The sequence below is a fragment of the Heptranchias perlo genome, chromosome 7, assembly GCF_035084215.1.
Source record: "Heptranchias perlo isolate sHepPer1 chromosome 7, sHepPer1.hap1, whole genome shotgun sequence".
NCBI lineage: Eukaryota > Metazoa > Chordata > Chondrichthyes > Hexanchiformes > Hexanchidae > Heptranchias > Heptranchias perlo.
This window is the reverse complement of record NC_090331.1, coordinates 31498841-31515632: the sequence shown is the minus strand read 5'-3', so window position 1 is coordinate 31515632 and position 16792 is coordinate 31498841. Positions and strand designations below refer to the sequence as shown.

The window sequence follows — 16792 nt, the reverse complement described above, 5'->3', positions numbered from 1 at the left end:
AATCCTGATGTCCTTACACACAGCAGAATTCACAGGAAAGCAGTCGAACAGAAGTCTAATCTGTTTTGTTTTCCATCTCCTTAACCTAGGTGAGTGGAGGACAATTGTAGCATCTCAGTTGAGAAACATTTAAATAAACACAAACCAGGGAATGAGCCTGGGACTCTGGTCTAAATGGGTCAGCACCACACCAGGCAGTATATTTACCCACTGAACCTTTGGGGGAGCTACAGTGAGAGTTTAGGAATGCTAATGATTTCAAAAAATCTTCCCAAAATTATCCTCTTTGACTGCATCCCCATCCTTAAGTAAAGAGAAAAATTCTTAAACAGCCATCCCCAAGGTCAAAATGGTGTACAGTGAAGCATTGGCCTGATGTGCTATGTTCAGTTATCCCCAGTGTGACCCCTAATTATCTGAGAGGCAAACTCGTACCCATAGAGCAGGCTACGGAGCATCCACCTCAGAGGTGGGATTTGAGCACTGGTGCAGCGGTTTAAAAAGTGAAGTAGAGAATTTTTTTTCCTGTGCTATACTGAACTCAGGAACAATACTCTAGAAATTAAAGTTTTAAAAAATTGAAATGTCAATTGATAGACTGTGCAGTTGAATGGTGTGTGCCAAAATAAGGAAACTGCATGGATTTTCCTACATTAGTGACAAATCACAAAGCTGTGAACTAAGTGATTTTTGACAGCATCTTCCAATTATTTTAAAACACTGTTTCACACTGATATTTGTGATTCAGCAGTTTTCAACATTATTTTTCTGGTACTAGTCCACAAATTACCAGATTTATTGAATTCTCCCGCGCTCTCTGTGCTCAGCAGTCCTTCTGTTGCTGTCCCAGCATTCACTGGCAATCCCTGGGGCCAGTGGGAGTAGCCCCTGACTACCTGTTTTAATTTACATGTGATAGGGCGGCTAAGGCAGGGGAAGGGCAATCAATGGTGGTGTGATTGGGATGTGTTGGAAGGTCTTCCTGCCCAATCTTCCTTAATGTTGTACTAATTTCAGGCAGTATAGCAGAGGAAAATCCAGCCAAACATGTCCAGCAAGCAAAATAATCTGCTCAGCATTAATTCCTCTGTTCCTGCCTAGTAATTACAGTCTACTTCAATGAACAACGGACTAATTAATTGCTAAGACATGTCAACTGAGGTGATTAAAAACAAAATGTTCAATGCATTAAGAAATACATGCTTCTGTGGTGTTATCAGCCTCTTTTCTACCCCAAGGTAATATTTTGAAGTTTGAAGAAGTATTAGTTCAGCTAGTGAGGACTCTTTACTATAATATTGCTAAGAATGTGTGCATGTGAATATGTATAGCAGGTATTAACAGCCAAACTAAATTGCCTATTTGATTATTGTTATTTAAGTATGGAAACTTTGCAGGCTCCAGAAGATATTTCTATAAAAAAATTTTGGGGGGTGCGTGGGGTGGCGGCTCCCTGAACTATGCTTGTAAAACCCACTTTTGTAGTTTATTTTGCTGTCAAATGGAGAGGATGCTATGGAATTTGGCATATCCCAGCATAATGTTGAAATCCTCTATTAAAAATTTAATTCTAACAGTGTTAATAGAGGACTGTCACTGTATGCATATTTGCCAGCCATCTTCTGATAGTTTATGGAAATAAAATGTGTTGTGTGTTGTTGAACTTTTGCCAGTTTTTAAAGTAAATGTTTAATGGAAAATGTTTGGCTTATGATGAAGTGCCGATGAAAGCAAAGCAATTTCTCCAATCACATCTTTGAAATGTAGGGGAAAAAATATAGCAACAGCCTTTGACACCTCAAGTAAATCAATCTTGATTGAGGTTTCATTGTGGAAAATAATTATTTTATAAAAAGTTCAATACAGTAAATAAACACCATTGAAAGATTAGCTATCACATAACAGTTGACATCTTTGGAAAAGCACATTTGGATGTTCAGAAAGCTGTCATCTGGCTTCAACCACCATGATTTCCCTGTAAATCCATTTGCACTCCTGGGGGTAAATTTTGACATTTGGTCCACCAACCAGCAGAGTGCACTTGCTGGCCGTCTGTTCCAATGGCGAAGATTGCAACAGTTATTCTATTTCCCCACTGGTAGATTTACAATTCTTGCAGCATTATACCATTATTGTCTGCACGTTTTCATGAGGGTTATTTGAGTATAAAAGCTCATCTTTTAGCTCTTTCATTCACCAAGATAGATCAGTCCTATTTGCCTTTTTTTCTGAGTTGCATATTATAACTGAGCATGTTTTGCATATACTGCATCTGTAACTTGAGATTTGTCATTGGCCTTCATTTGTAAACTTATTCAAATTAGGAATTTGCATAGTAATATGGGAAAGTACAGGACCAGAAAAGTCCATCTGACTGGTCCCAAAAACTAATATCCTTCAATTGCTCACACCCTCAATTATCCGTCAAATTTTCCCTTAAATGATTCCTCATTATTTGCCTCCACTGCCCTCCATCTGTTCCACACAATGCACACCCTCTGTAAAGTTGTTAATCTTAAACTATCTGTGCAGCTTCCTTCTTCTAAACTTGATCCTGTGACCCTAGTTCTAGATTTGTGACGGTCTCAAGCGTATTATTGGAGTTCAATTTATCTATTCCCCTAAGAAGGTTGAATAATTGAATAATGTTTTCCAGAGTTGGCAATTTTAAGCACTTCTGCACTGCCTGCATTGTCTGGATAACCATGCTATGGTGGCCACAATTGTATGCAGTACTCCAGGTGTGGCCATACTAGTGCCTTGTACAGATTCATTATCACCTCCTGGAATTTGTGTTTTGTCAATTACCTTCATCACTGCTGTCACACACTGTACTGTTGATTTCACGTGAGCTATCCATCAGTACCCCCATGTTCTTTGCCTGTGCTGTGTCTTGTGACTTCCTGTTCCTTGACCGCATTCACACTAAACTGCTGACCACCCAACTTTTTGTTTCAGTCTTTACAGTAGAGGACACTAAGAATATCCCAACACTGGACAAACAGGGGACTCTCGGGGGGGGGGAGGAGCTAAATACGATTAAAATCACTCAGGAGATGGTACTCAGTAAAATAATGGGACTCAAGGCGGATAAATCCCCTGGACCTGATGGCTTCCATCCTAGGGTCTTGAGGGAAGTGGCAGTAGGGATTGTGGATGCTTTGGTGATAGTTTTCCAAAATTCCCTGGACTCAGGAGAGGTCCCGGCAGATTGGAAAACTGCTAATGTAACACCGTTATTTAAAAAGGGTAGTAGGCAGAAGGCTGGAAATTATAGGCCAGTTAGCTTAACATCTGTGGTGGGTAAAATTTTGGAGTCTATTATTAAGGAGACAGTAACGGAACATTTAGATAAGCATAATTTAATAGGACAAAGTCAGCATGGCTTTATGAAGGGGAAGTCATGTCTGACAAATTTGCTTGAGTTCTTCGAGGATATAACGTATAGGGTGGATAAAGGGGAACCAGTGGACATAGTGTATTTAGACTTCCAGAAGGCATTCGACAAGGTGCCACATAAAAGATTATTACTTAAGATAAAAAATCACGGGATTGGGGGTAATATTCTGGCATGGGTGGAGGATTGGTTATCGAACAGGAAGCAGAGAGTTGGGATAAATGGTTCATTTTCGGACTGGCAACCAGTAACCAGTGGTGTTCCACAGGGGTCGGTGCTGGGTCCCCAACTCTTTACAATCTATATTAACGATTTGGAGGAGGGGACCGAGTGCAACATATCAAAATTTGCAGATGATACAAAGATGGGAGGGAAAGTAGAGAGTGAGGAGGACATAAAAAACCTGCAAGGGGATATAGACAGGCTGGGTGAGTGGGCGGAGATTTGGCAGATGCAATATAATATTGGAAAATGTGAGGTTATGCACTTTGGCAGGAAAAATCAGAGAGCAAGTTATTTTCTTAATGGCGAGAGACTGGAAAGTACTGCAGTACAAAGGGATCTGGGGGTCCTAGTGCAAGAAAATCAAAAAGTTGGTATGCAGGTGCAGCAGGTGATCAAGAAAGCCAACGGAATGTTGGCTTTTATTGCTAGGGGGATAGAATATAAAAACAAGGAGGTATTGCTGCAGTTATATAAGGTATTGGTGAGACCGCACCTGGAATACTGCATACAGTTTTGGTCTCCATACTTAAGAAAAGACATACTTGCTCTCGAGGCAGTACAAAGAAGGTTCACTCGGTTAATCCCGGGGATGAGGGGGCGGACATATGAGGAGAGGTTGAGTAGATTGGGACTCTACTCATTGGAGTTCAGAAGAATGAGAGGCGATCTTATTGAAACATATAAGATTGTGAAGGGTCTTGATCGGGTGGATGCAGTAAGGATGTTCCCAAAGATGGGTGAAACTAGAACGAGGGGGCATAATCTTAGAATAAGGGGCTGCTCTTTCAAAACTGAGATGAGGAGAAACTTCTTCACTCAGAGGGTGGTCGGTCTGTGGAATTTGCTGCCCCAGGAAGCTGTGGAAGCTACATCATTAGATAAATTTAAAACAGAAATAGACAGTTTCCTAGAAGTAAAGGGAATTAGGGGTTATGGGGAGCGGGCAGGAAATTGGACATGAAGCTGAGTTCGGATCGGTCAATGCCCTGTGGGTGGCGGAGAGGGCCCAGGGGCTATGTGGCCGGGTCCTGCTCCGACTTCTTGTGTTCTTTAGATTTGTGGTTGGGATCAGATCAGCCATGATCTTATTGAATGGCGGAGCAGGCTCGAGGGGCCGATTGGCCTACTCCTGCTCCAATTTCTTATGTTCTTATGTTCCCTTCCTGGTCCCCATGCCAACTGACATTGTAAAAGGTTCCCCCTCCTTAGATAAGGTTCCCACCCGTTCAAACCTATCATCATCATCACCCCCCCTCCCCCCTTTGCTCTCCACCTTGACGACTTTGTCGCCTCATCTCCTATCTCCTCTCCGCTCACCCCCCCCTCCCAAAGGCCTTGACTGGGTGGAACAAGTTGTGCAACGCAAAGTTCAATCATTTCAGGTAATAGTCTGATTGTGGTTTGCTTCTTGCTGACAGCACATTTATCTAAAAAAAATTGTCAATTTTGTTTAGCGCAGAAAAAGTTCCTTTGGGACAGCTGACTTAGTTATCAGCTACTTCCTCGGCAATCGCACATAATTAGATGCTATAGCTGTCTGCTCTCTAGATCCGCTTGCTTGGACTTCGTCCTCACTCGTAATCCCACTAGCATCATCCTTCTGAACAGCATCAACAATGTCTTTGTTGGTCAGCAATGTGGATGTCGAGGCTTTTTTTTAAATCATAGTCAACAATAGATGCAAATCTCATGTCTTCTGCCATTTGGAACAGAGAGCTCATGTGGAAAAAAGGCTGCCTACTTCAGAGTTAGCTGTCGGTGCCTTTGTGGGATTGTGGACTGCATCAGATGCAGCAGCTGCCTTTGCTGGTGAGATTAATTTAGACTGCAACCCGGCTTTATTTCCGGGTTTAACTTGGGCACGTAAAATTCAGGCTTCCCACTGGGAAATTTTGTAGTTGCGACTCAAAAAAACAACTATTTTCAACTTCCACCCGTCCCCAACCCACCTATTCTTAGGGTTTAAAATCACCCCCGTTGTGTTTGGCAGTAAAATTATTTGCTCTGCCACATTTAGATGCAGGTACCTTAGTGAGCCTACAGTTATTAATAATCAATGTGACTTTACTGTCTTCCAATACTGTGCTTCAGTCAAAATGATGCAGCCATTCAAAGAGCAGTAGTTATCCACACTTCATTATTGTAGGTTACAGGCAGAGTAACACCACCACAAAAATATTGAGGTTTTTGAAATTCTCTATCAACAGCAGCTTTCTTTATCCCAAGTCATGTTAACACAAACCATAAAAGTAATTTGCTGCTTGACTTTATTTCGCACCTGAGTATTTTTCATTGATTTAAGCTAGTATTCTGCTTAGGTGCAACTCATAGAAAAGCCACTTTCATTCTACATTAAAGATACCTTCAGGTTTGTAATGAGATTAGAATTTCAATACTTTTATCAGCAAAGCTGATTTGACATTGGGACAAGCTGAGATGAGCATCCTATTTCTTTGGCTGCCAAAATTCTGCTGCTAATCATTGGTAATTCATGCCACGTGAAGATGGTGGTGGGAGAGATGTTAAATTTCTGTGCCTGACTTTCTTCTTTTCTCCAGGGTGCTCATTCACATATTTAATGACAGAGTATTTGGCATCAGTGGTGAGGATTTGTACTTTTGACTAGCAGTGCTCTCAAACTGCTTCCTATCTTGACTTGGGTGGGGAAAGGCTGGTACTTATGAATACCTACTGGTGATCATGTGCTGAATTCATAAAAGCAAAGCATTTCATTGGTTGAACCCAGCCTCAACAGGAAATCGCAATGGATGTAATCTGAAAATGATAATTCACCAGATCAAATTAGAGTGAAGTTTGGAATACAATTTCAGTGGGACATGTCTTCATTCTTTCAATTTGAATTAACAGACAGTTTGTATGAACCAGGTTTAAATTAAAAGGAATAGCCTGTGCATAGTACAGCCATTCTTTTTCAATGCCTGACAATATGTTTAATTCATGAGGCATCACTATCTGTCATTCTCATGTGGACTGCTACCGTAGCTTTTCTGCCACCCTCTGCACTAGGTGTCTGCTGTTGTTCAGCAGTAGCAGTCTCTCCTCTGACTTAAAAGGCTATGGGTTCAAGTCCCACTCCAAGGACACGAGCACAAAATCTAGGCTGACACTCCGGTGCCGTACTGAGGGAGTTAAACTGAGGCCCTGTCTGCCCTCTGAGGGACGTAAAAGATCCCATGGCACTATTTCAAAGAAGAACCGGGCAGTTCACCCCGGTGTCCTGGCCAACAGTTATCCCTCAACCAACACTAAGACAGATTATCTGGTTGTTATCACATTGCTGTTTGCGGGACCTTGCTGTGTGCAGTTTGGCTGCTGTGTTTCTTACATTACAACAGTGACTACACTTCAAAAGTACTTAATTGGCTGTAAAGCGCTTTGAGACGTCCTGAGGTCGTGAAAAGCGATACAAAAAGTCTTTCTTTTCTGTTACACTAGCGCATCCACCCATTTCTCATTGCCTACAATTTTAGCTCCTGGTAGACAAATCATAAACCCATTGACTTTTTCTTTCAGACGAAAAAGTGTGCACAAACGGCACGATTGTATCTCCAACAATGACCTCCCTTTTCCTTACCATGGCCTTCCCCATTGTTTTACAAAGCTGTTCTAACCTTTCTTGAAAGTTCATTTCCTGAGCAATACCCACGTTCCTTGAAAATGTATTTAACACATTTTATATGAAGTTCCTTTCTCTGATAACCAGCTTAAGATTCTGTTTAAAATAGTGGACAAAAATGTCATACGGTACACCGAGTTTGTACCCTAATCTGCGCATAGCTAATTTCAAGGGCCTGCACTCTATTTGACTGTGTTATTTGCTATCATACTTGTCTGGTTGCCTTGTTTTTTAGCCACCTTCACTATAACCCAGTCCTTGACAGTATTGATTAAGGCGGTACTGGAGAGAGAGGGTGCCCTGGAGGGGTCAGTCAAAGTCAGAATCTATTTGGTTAGAGTTAAGAAATAAGAGGTGCCATTACACCACTGGGTGTATTCCATAGGCCACCAACTAGTGGGAATGATATAGAGGAGCAAATTTGCAGGGAAATTACAGAGAGGTGCAAAAGCTATGGAGTAGTGATAACTGGGGACTTCAACTATCCTAATATAGACTGGGATAACAATAATAATGTAAGGGGCAAAGAGGGAGAGGAATTTTTGAAATGTGTTCAGGATAACTTCTTGACCAGTACGTTTCTGGCCCAACGAAGAAGGAGGCATTGCTGACTTGGTTCTCGGGAGTGAGGCAGGCCAAGTGGAGCAAGTGTCAGTGGGGGAACATTTAGGGAACATCAATCCTAGTATCATAAGGTTTAGAATAGCTATGGAAAAGGACACTGACAACTCTAAAGTAAAAATACTCAATTGGAGGAGGGCCAATTTCAATGGGATGAGAACAGATCTGGCTTGGGTAAATTGGAATCAAAGATTGGCAGGCAAAACTGTAATTGAACAATGAGTGGCCTTTAAAGAGGAGATGGTTCGGGTACAGTCTAGGCACATTCCCACGAGGCAGAAAAGTAGGGCAACTAAAGCCAGAGCTCCCTGGATGACATAAGAGATAGTGATTTAAGATGAAATGGAAAAAAGGGGTGTATGACAGATGTCAGGTTGATATACAAGTGAGAACTAGGTAGAATATAGCAAGTTCAGAGGGGAAGTGAAAAAGGAAATAAGAGGGAGTATGAGAATAGACTGGCGGCCAACATGAAAGGGAATCCAAAATTCTCCTCCAGGCATGTAAACGTATAATAAAAGGAAAGGTAGGGCTGATTTGGGACCATAAAGGAGATCTACTCATGGAGGCGGAGGGGATGGCCAAGGTACTAAATGAGTGCTTTGCGTCTGTCTTTACCAAGAAAGAAGATGCTGCCAGAGTCTCAGTAAAGGAAGATATAGTTGAGATATTGGATAGGCTAAAAATTGATAAAGAAGAGGTACTAGAAAGGCTAGCTGTATTTAATGTAGATAAGTCACCCGGTTCGGATGGGATGCATCCTAGGTTGCTAAGGGAAATAAGGGTAGAAATTGCAGAGGTACTGGCCATAATCTTCTAATCCTCCTTAGATATGGGGGTGGTGCCAGAGGACTGGAGAATTGCAAATGTTACACCCTTGTTCAAAAAAGGTTTTAAGGATAAACCCAGCAAATATAGGCCAGTCAGTTTAACCTCATTGGTGTGGAAGCTTCTAGAAACAATAATCCGGGACAGAATTAATAGTCACTTGTACGAGTGTGGATTGATTCGGGAAAGCCAGCACAGATTTGTTAAAGGCAAATCGTGTTTAACCTGATAGAGAGGGTAATGCAGTTGATGTGGTGTATATGGACTTTCAAAAGGCATTTGATAAAGTGCTGCATGGTAGGCTTATCATCAAGATTGCGGCCCATGGAATAAAGGGGGCAGTAGCAACATGGATACAGAATTGGCTAAGTGACAGGAAACAGAGTGGTGGTGAACGGTTGTTTTTCTGGAATGGAGGGAGGTTTACACTGGTGTTCCCCGGGGGTCGGTGCTGGGACCACTTCTTTTCTTGATAGATATTAATGACTTGGACTTGGGTGTACAGGGCACAATTTCCAAATTTACAGATGACCCAAAACTTGGAAGTGTAGTAAACAGTGAGGAGGATAGTGATAGACTTCAAGAGGATATAGATAGGCTAGTGGAATGGGCGAACACGTGGCAGATGAAATTTAACGCTGAAAATGCGAAGTGATACATTTTGGTAAAAAGAACGAGGAGAGAGAAAATAAAATAGAGGGCACAACTCTAAAAGGAGTACAGGAACAGAGAGATCTGGGGGTATATGTGCACAAATCGTTGAAGGTGGCAGGGCAGGTTGAGAAAACGGTTTAAAAAAGCATACGGGATCCTGGGCTTTATAAATAGAGGCATAGGGTACAAAAGTATGGAAGTCATGATGAACCTTTATAAAATACTGGTTTGGCCACAACCGGAGTATTGTGTCCAGTTCTAGGCACCACACTTTAGGAAGGATGCGAAGGCCTTAGAGAGGGTGCAGAAGAGATTTACTAGAATGATTCCAGGGATGAGGGACTTCAGTTACATGGATAGACTGGAGAAGCTGGGATTGGTCGTCTCGGAACAGAGAAGGTTGCAAGGAGATTTGATAGAGATATTCAAAATCATGAAGGGTCTAGACAGAGTAGATAGAGAGAAACTGTTCCCATTGGCGGAAGGGTCAAGAACCAGAGGACATAGATTTAAGGTGATTGGCAAAAGAACTAAAGGTGACGTGAGGGAAAACTTTTTTACACAGCGAGTGGTTAGGATCTGGAATGCTCCCCGAAGGGGTGGTGGAGGCAGATTCATCCACTGTTTTTCCCCCTTATCTACCCTGCTGGTTACACCCTCAAAAAAGATTCTAATAGATATGTCAAATATGATTTCCCTTTCATAAAACTGTGTTGACTCTGCCTAATCATCATATGATTTTCTAAGTGCCCTGTTCTTACATCCTTAATAGATTCTAGCATTTTCCCTACTACTGATATCAGGCTAACTGGCCTATAGTTCCCTGTTTTCTCGCTTCCTCCTTTCTTGAATAGCGTGGTTACATTTGCTACCTTCCAATCCATGGGGACCATTCGAGAATCTTGGGAATTCTGGAAGATCAAAACTAATGCATCCACTATCTCTGCAGCCCCCTCCTTTTTAAAAACCCGAGGATGTAGGCCATCAGGTTGTGGGGATTTGTCGGCATTTACTAATCTTAATTACTTTAAGTTCCTCACTCTCTCTAGACCCTTGTTTCCCCACTATTTCCGGTATGTTTTTTGTGTCTTTTACTATGAAGACAGATACAAAATATTTGTTTAATGTCTCTGCCATTTCCTTATTCTCCATTATAATTTCTCCTGTCTCAGCCTTTAAGGGACCCATGTTTACTTTCGCTAATCTCTTCCTTTTTGCGTACTTATAGAAGCTCTTAGAATCTGTTTTTATACTTCTATCCTTAACTTCTCTAGTTAGCCATGGTTGGATCACTTTTCCCGTAATGTTTTTATTGCTCAAGGGAAAGTATATTCGTTGAGAATTATGAATTATTTCTTTAAATGTTTGCCATTGCTTATCCACCATCATATCTTTTAATCTAATTTCCCAATCTTCCTTAGCCAACTGGCCCCGCGTACCTATATAATTGGCTTTTTTTAAATTTAAGACCCTAGTTTCGGACTTAATTACATCACTCTCAAACTCAATATGAAATTCATCATGTTATGATCACTCTGCCCCAGAGGATCCTTAACTGTAAGATTACTGTCTCATTACACAATATTAGATCCAAAATAGCCTGTTCTCGAGTTGGTTCCTCGACATATTCTAGAAAACTGCCGCGAATGCATTCCATGAACTCATCCTCCAACCTACTTCTGGTAATTTGTGAAAATTTAAGTCCACCCATAATTATTACATTACCCTTGTTACATGCTCCTCTAATTTCCTGATTTATACTCTGTCCAACATTATAACTACTGTTCGGGGCATATAAACTACTCCCAACAGTGTTTTCTGTCCCTTGCTATTTCTTAGCTCCACCCATACTGATTCTACATCTTGATTTTCTGAGTTTAGATCCTTTCTCACTACTGCCTTTATCTCATCCTTTATTACCAGTGCTAGCCCCCACCTTTTCCATTTTGCATATCTTTTCTAAAAGTCAAGTACCCTGGAATATTTAGTGAAGACAAATATAGGTCCCTTACAGTCAGAAACGGGAACAAGGAAATGGCGGAACAATTAAACAAGTACTTTGGTTCTATCTTCACGGAAGAGGACACAAATAATTTCCCAGAAATGCTAGGGAACCAAGGGACTAGTGAGAAAGAGGAATTAAAGGAAATTAGTATTAGTAAAAAAAAGTAGTGCTGGAGAAATTAATGTGACTGAAAGCCGATAAATCCCCAGGGCCTGATGATCTGCATCCCAGAGTACTAAAAGAGGTCGCCATGGAAATAGTGGATGCATTAGTTGTCATCTTCCAAAATTCTATAGATTATGGAACAGTTCGTGCAGATTGGAGGGTAGCAAATGTAACCCCACTATTTTAAAAAGGAGGGAGAAAGAAAACAGGGAACTACAGACCGGTTAGCCTAATATCAGTAGTAGGGAAGATGCTAGAGTCTATTATAAAGGATGTGATAACAGGACACTTTGAAAATACCAATGGGATTAGACAAAGTCAGCATGGATTTATGAAAGGGAAATCGTGTTTGACAAACCTACTGGGGTTTTTTGAGGATGTAACTGGTAGAATAGATAAGGGAGAACCAGTGGATGTGGTTTATTTGGATTTTCAGAAGGCCTTTGATAAAGTCCCATATAAGGTTAGTGTGCAAAATTAAAGCTCATGGGATTGGTGGTAACATACTGGCATGGATTGAAAATTGGTTAACAGACAGGAAACTGAGTAGGAATAAATAGGTCTTTTTCGGGGTGGTACGCAGTGACTTGTGGGTACCGCAGGGATCAGTGCTTGGGCCCCAGCTATCCACAATATATATCAATTTTTGGATGAGGGAACTAAATGTAATATTTCCAAGTTTGCTGACGGCACAAAACTAGGTGGAATTGTGAGTTGTGAGGAGGATGCAAAGAGGCTTCAAGGTGATTTAGACAAGTTGAGTGAGTGGGCGAATACATGGCAGATGCAGTGTAATGTAGATAAATGTGAAGTATCCACTTCGGAAGGAAAAACAGAAAGGCAGAGTATTATTTAAATGGTGATAGATTGGGGAATGTTGATGTACAAAGAGACACGGGTGTCCTTGTACACCAGTCACTGAAAACAAACATGCAGGTGCAGCAAGCAGTTAGGAAGGCAAAATAGTATGTTGGCCTTCATTGCAAGAGGATTTGAGTACAGGGGCAAGGATGTCTTACTGCAGTTATACAGGGCCTTGGTGAGACCCCACCTGGAGTATTGTGTGCAGTTTTGGTCTCCTTACCTAAGAAAGGATATACTTGCCATAGAAGGAGTGCAGTGAAGGTTCACCAGACTGATCCCTGGGATGGCAGGACTGTCGTATGAGGAGAGATTGGGTCGACTTGGCCTGTATTCACTCGAGTTTAGAAGAATGAGAGGGGATCTCATTGAAACATATAAAATTCTGACAGGGCTAGACAGACTGGATGCAGGGAGGATGTTTCCCCTGGCTGGTGTGTCTAGAACGAGGGGTCACAGTCTCAGGATACGTGGTAGGACATTTAGGACTGGGATGAGGAGAAATTTCTTCACTGAGGGTGGTGAACCTGTGGAATTCTCTACCACAGAAGGCTGTGGAGGCCAAGTCACTGAATATATTTAAGAAGGAGTTAGATAGATTTCTAGACACAAAAGGCATCAAGGGTTATGGGGAGAGAGCGGAAATATGGTATTGAGATAGAGGATCAGCCATGATCATATTGAATGGCAGAGCAGGCTCGAAGGGCCGAATGGCCTACTTCTGCTCCGATTTTCTATGTTTAGTTCCCAACCTTGGTCTCCCTGCAACCACGTCTCAATAATTGCTGCTAGATCAAACCCATTTCTCTCTTTGTGCCATTAATTTTTTTTTATTCGTTCATGAGATGTAGGTGTCGCTGGCAAGGCCAGCATTTATTGCCCCATCCCTAATTGCCCTTGAGAAGGTGGTGGTGAGCCGCCGCCTTGAACCACTGCAGTCCGTGTGGTAAAAATTCTCCCACGGTGCTGTTAGGTAGGGAGTTCCAGGATTTTTACCCAGCGACGATGAAAGAACGGCAATATATTTCCAAGTCAGGATGGTGTGTGACTTGAAGGGCGACCTGCAGGTGGTGGTGTGCCTGCTGCCCTTGTCCTTCTGTCTTGTTACGAACGCTTCGTGCATTCAGATATAGCGCCTTTAATTTTAACTCTTTACCATTTTCCCTAATATGACCTTTAGTCAGTAATGCCCTATTACCTTTGTTAAAGTCTTTGTCCCTTCCTGACACACTCTGCTTGTTATTACCCAAATTGCTACTCTGCTCAACAGCCTTGACTTTCCTCTTTAGACTTATAAATGTACCCTTACCTGAACCTCACCCCTCCCCCCCCCCCCCCCCCCCAAATCCTTTACTAGTTTAAATTCCTATCTACCACCCTAGTTATTCGATTCACCCGAACACTGGTCCCAGCCCGGTTTAAGTGGAGCCCTTCCCAACGGAACAGCTCCCTCTTTCCCCAGTACTGGTGCCGGTGCCCATAAATTGAAACCCTTGCTTCCCACACCACTGTTTCAGCCATGCATTTTCTGTTTTAATGCATATTTGTGGCATGAGTATAAGTCATATTAAAAATTGAAAAGCTCCCCAAATTGCAGGTTCCTAAACATGCTGTGCATGAATGATGGTTAAGTGAGTTCAAACTTAAATTTTCATATTTAAAGAAGAAATATATAGTGTGGATTTGGTGCTTTCCATGTGCCCTGATTATTTATATTGATTTATGTCCACATATGCCCATTTTAAGTTCAGGCATCGTGAAATGGGTAGAATACTTGGACGTAACTTGACCGGTAAAACGGGCGCAACATTGGCCACGTTTTCAGGTCTAACCTCCGGGGCACGCCCACGGATGAAACTCCAGGCCCTTATCACTGGAATTCCTCAAAAGGGCAAGAATTATACAACATTATTACAGTAAAATCATAGCAGTTTCCACTGTAGGTGGAGATCACAACCTGGGAATATTTGAAAAATGAAGTTTGCTTCTTGCACTTTATAATAATGTTATAACATCAAAAAAGGTAACTCCTCTTGCCTAATGTTTTTCAAAAACAACACTTGAAGGAGATGTAGTTCCAGACTTGTGGTTTTCCTTTGTTCATCTAGACTGGCAGATCAGTTAATTTTTTTTTCCCCCACTCCACAGGATAAAAGGTCTTACTTGGATATAATTCACACTTACACAGAGGTCCATGGCACTGTTCACGGAACTAGCACAGTCCACATTCCTAGCTATGTGAAAAACCATGGGATACTGAGTGGACGTGATCTACAGCTTCTACTAAGAAAAACAAAGGTACAAAGTGTGGTTCTTGAATATTGTATGTGACTGGTAACCTTATGTGGAGAAGTATATACACAGATAAGCACATTAGACTATTAAGCCTTAATATTACAATAATCTACCACTTGTGCTAATCGAAATTCAGCTCCAATTGCGCATCACTGATGTGAAATTTACAAAATTATGTCGAACAAAGTAGATCAGTGGAAGAAAAAGCAAAAAACTAAAGTCCACAAACAAAGGAAGTTATTGTATTTTATCAATTTCTGTAATTTTGTAAAGTAATTCTAATTTAGAAATATGGTGAATCATTGATACGTAGTATTGGCCAGCATTTTATTTGCATATAGAATTTCAGAAATTAATTTAAGGGATATATTGGCAGTATAAAAACTCTTTGAAAAGCTTTTCGGCCCCATACCACCCCAAAAGGAAAATAAAAACATTCTTCGATTGTTAGCGGATTACAGGGAATGCCCATCTCTCTGGGCTGACTGATTTTTTTTTGATTTTTAGATGTTCATACTATGAAGCTGAACAGAGAACTAATACTGTATAGTAATAAAGCTCTGAAAATGTCAAGCAAAGCTATATGTCTGTAATAATGTTAAACTGACTTGAACACCTAAAACACAATCTTGCTAATATAAAATGCAAGCCCTATGTACGGTACTTTCAACTTCGGTAGGGGTGTAAAACGGGCAATGGCAGATCAGCTACCTGTTTACACCTTGCCCAATTCTCCTTTGCATTACCCCTGCCAAAGTATGCCTGTTGTCCTTCCTATTTTTCCCCGATTCTCTCTCGTATATTTCTTATTTTAATTCTAATTTTGCTCTTTTTCAAATACACTACACAACCTGTTCAACCACTGATTTTTTTTTTTAAAAAGTGCTTTGTTGCCTTTTATTCTTCCCTGCTAACAAGTTTTTTTTAATATGATTTGAGTTTTTAAATTTGTTTCAAAGGCCAATTTTCTAGCCAATTGGTAGCCTAAATTCTGAAGATTGAAGTTGATCATAGATTAATCATATTTGTGACTAAATCAATCTTTAGCATACAAAAGCACATGCGAACCTGAAAGATCCCCATAGCACCTGGTACGGTAAACTCATCAGCAATGCTTGAAAGGTTATTAAATATGTTAATATTTTGCATTTGTTAATCATTTTATAATTTTTTCACATCTGTAAAGTAGTTCACTAATGGTCTGAAAAAGAACTTAATTTCCCACATGGTTTGATGGCTAACAAATATATCCCAGCATGATTTCTCAATCATTTATTTGGGATATGTTCGCAATTAGTTTTGTTATTGATGAAGTAGTTGATCACTCTTATATATTCATGTTCAGATCTCCTTTAGAAAAATGCAGGAAAGAAATTTGAACTTGCTAAATTTACATGTCTTGGGGTGGGTAAAAGCTCTCTCTAAATCTTGTGGAGTAGTTTTGTCCACACTTAACATGGGAAGGCACTGCCACTATTTTAACAAGTGAAATGTAGTTTATGCTGTTGCCTGTTTTCTTCCCCAACTTTAGCCTCATATTCTCCTGGATCCCATATTTAATCATTAGCAATACAGTAAGCAAAATGCTAGTGGTGTTTACCGGTATATCTTAGCATAATTCAAAAACCCACCATTGGCATATTTTACATTGGACCCACAAAAAAAGTTAGTAATTCAAGTGTGAGTGAATTATAACCCTAACATGAGGTGGTTAATTCTGCATATGATTGTTCCAGGGTCATTTGTATTTACTTACACCAAACTTTTAAATATTAATTCTGCAGTTTATATAGTTTTTTAATTTAAAATGCCTTGACCTAGATTTTGCTGGATGGTTACTATTTGTGGGCTAGGGAAAAAAACTATAGGAATTGAAAGGTCAGAGAGCATGAGAGGCGAAATTGGTAGTTTGTCATCAGTTAGGATACCACCTGAATATTATGATCTCTCACTGCCTGCAGTTGTACTGCAACTGGTCCTGACAGCCAGATGTACTGTTTCCTTTCAAATGTCACAAAAGATCTAGTTATCTTGTCAACTCCAAGAGAGCAAAATTTCCTGAGCACTTCGATGGTAAGTAGAGTTCGAGTTTGTATTTGTAGAG

The 16792-nt window shown here is 40.8% G+C and overlaps 1 protein-coding gene across 2 annotated transcripts in view; it reads left to right on the top strand.

Moving 5' to 3' along the window:
* mgat5 (alpha-1,6-mannosylglycoprotein 6-beta-N-acetylglucosaminyltransferase) overlaps positions 1-16792 on the top strand; it is a 135771-nt gene that overhangs the window by 92844 nt on the left and 26135 nt on the right. For both annotated transcript variants that reach the window (XM_067987255.1, XM_067987254.1), the window contains exon 12: positions 14542-14691. In XM_067987255.1, the coding sequence (XP_067843356.1) occupies positions 14542-14691 (150 nt within the window). The remainder of the gene's footprint in view (positions 1-14541; positions 14692-16792) is intronic.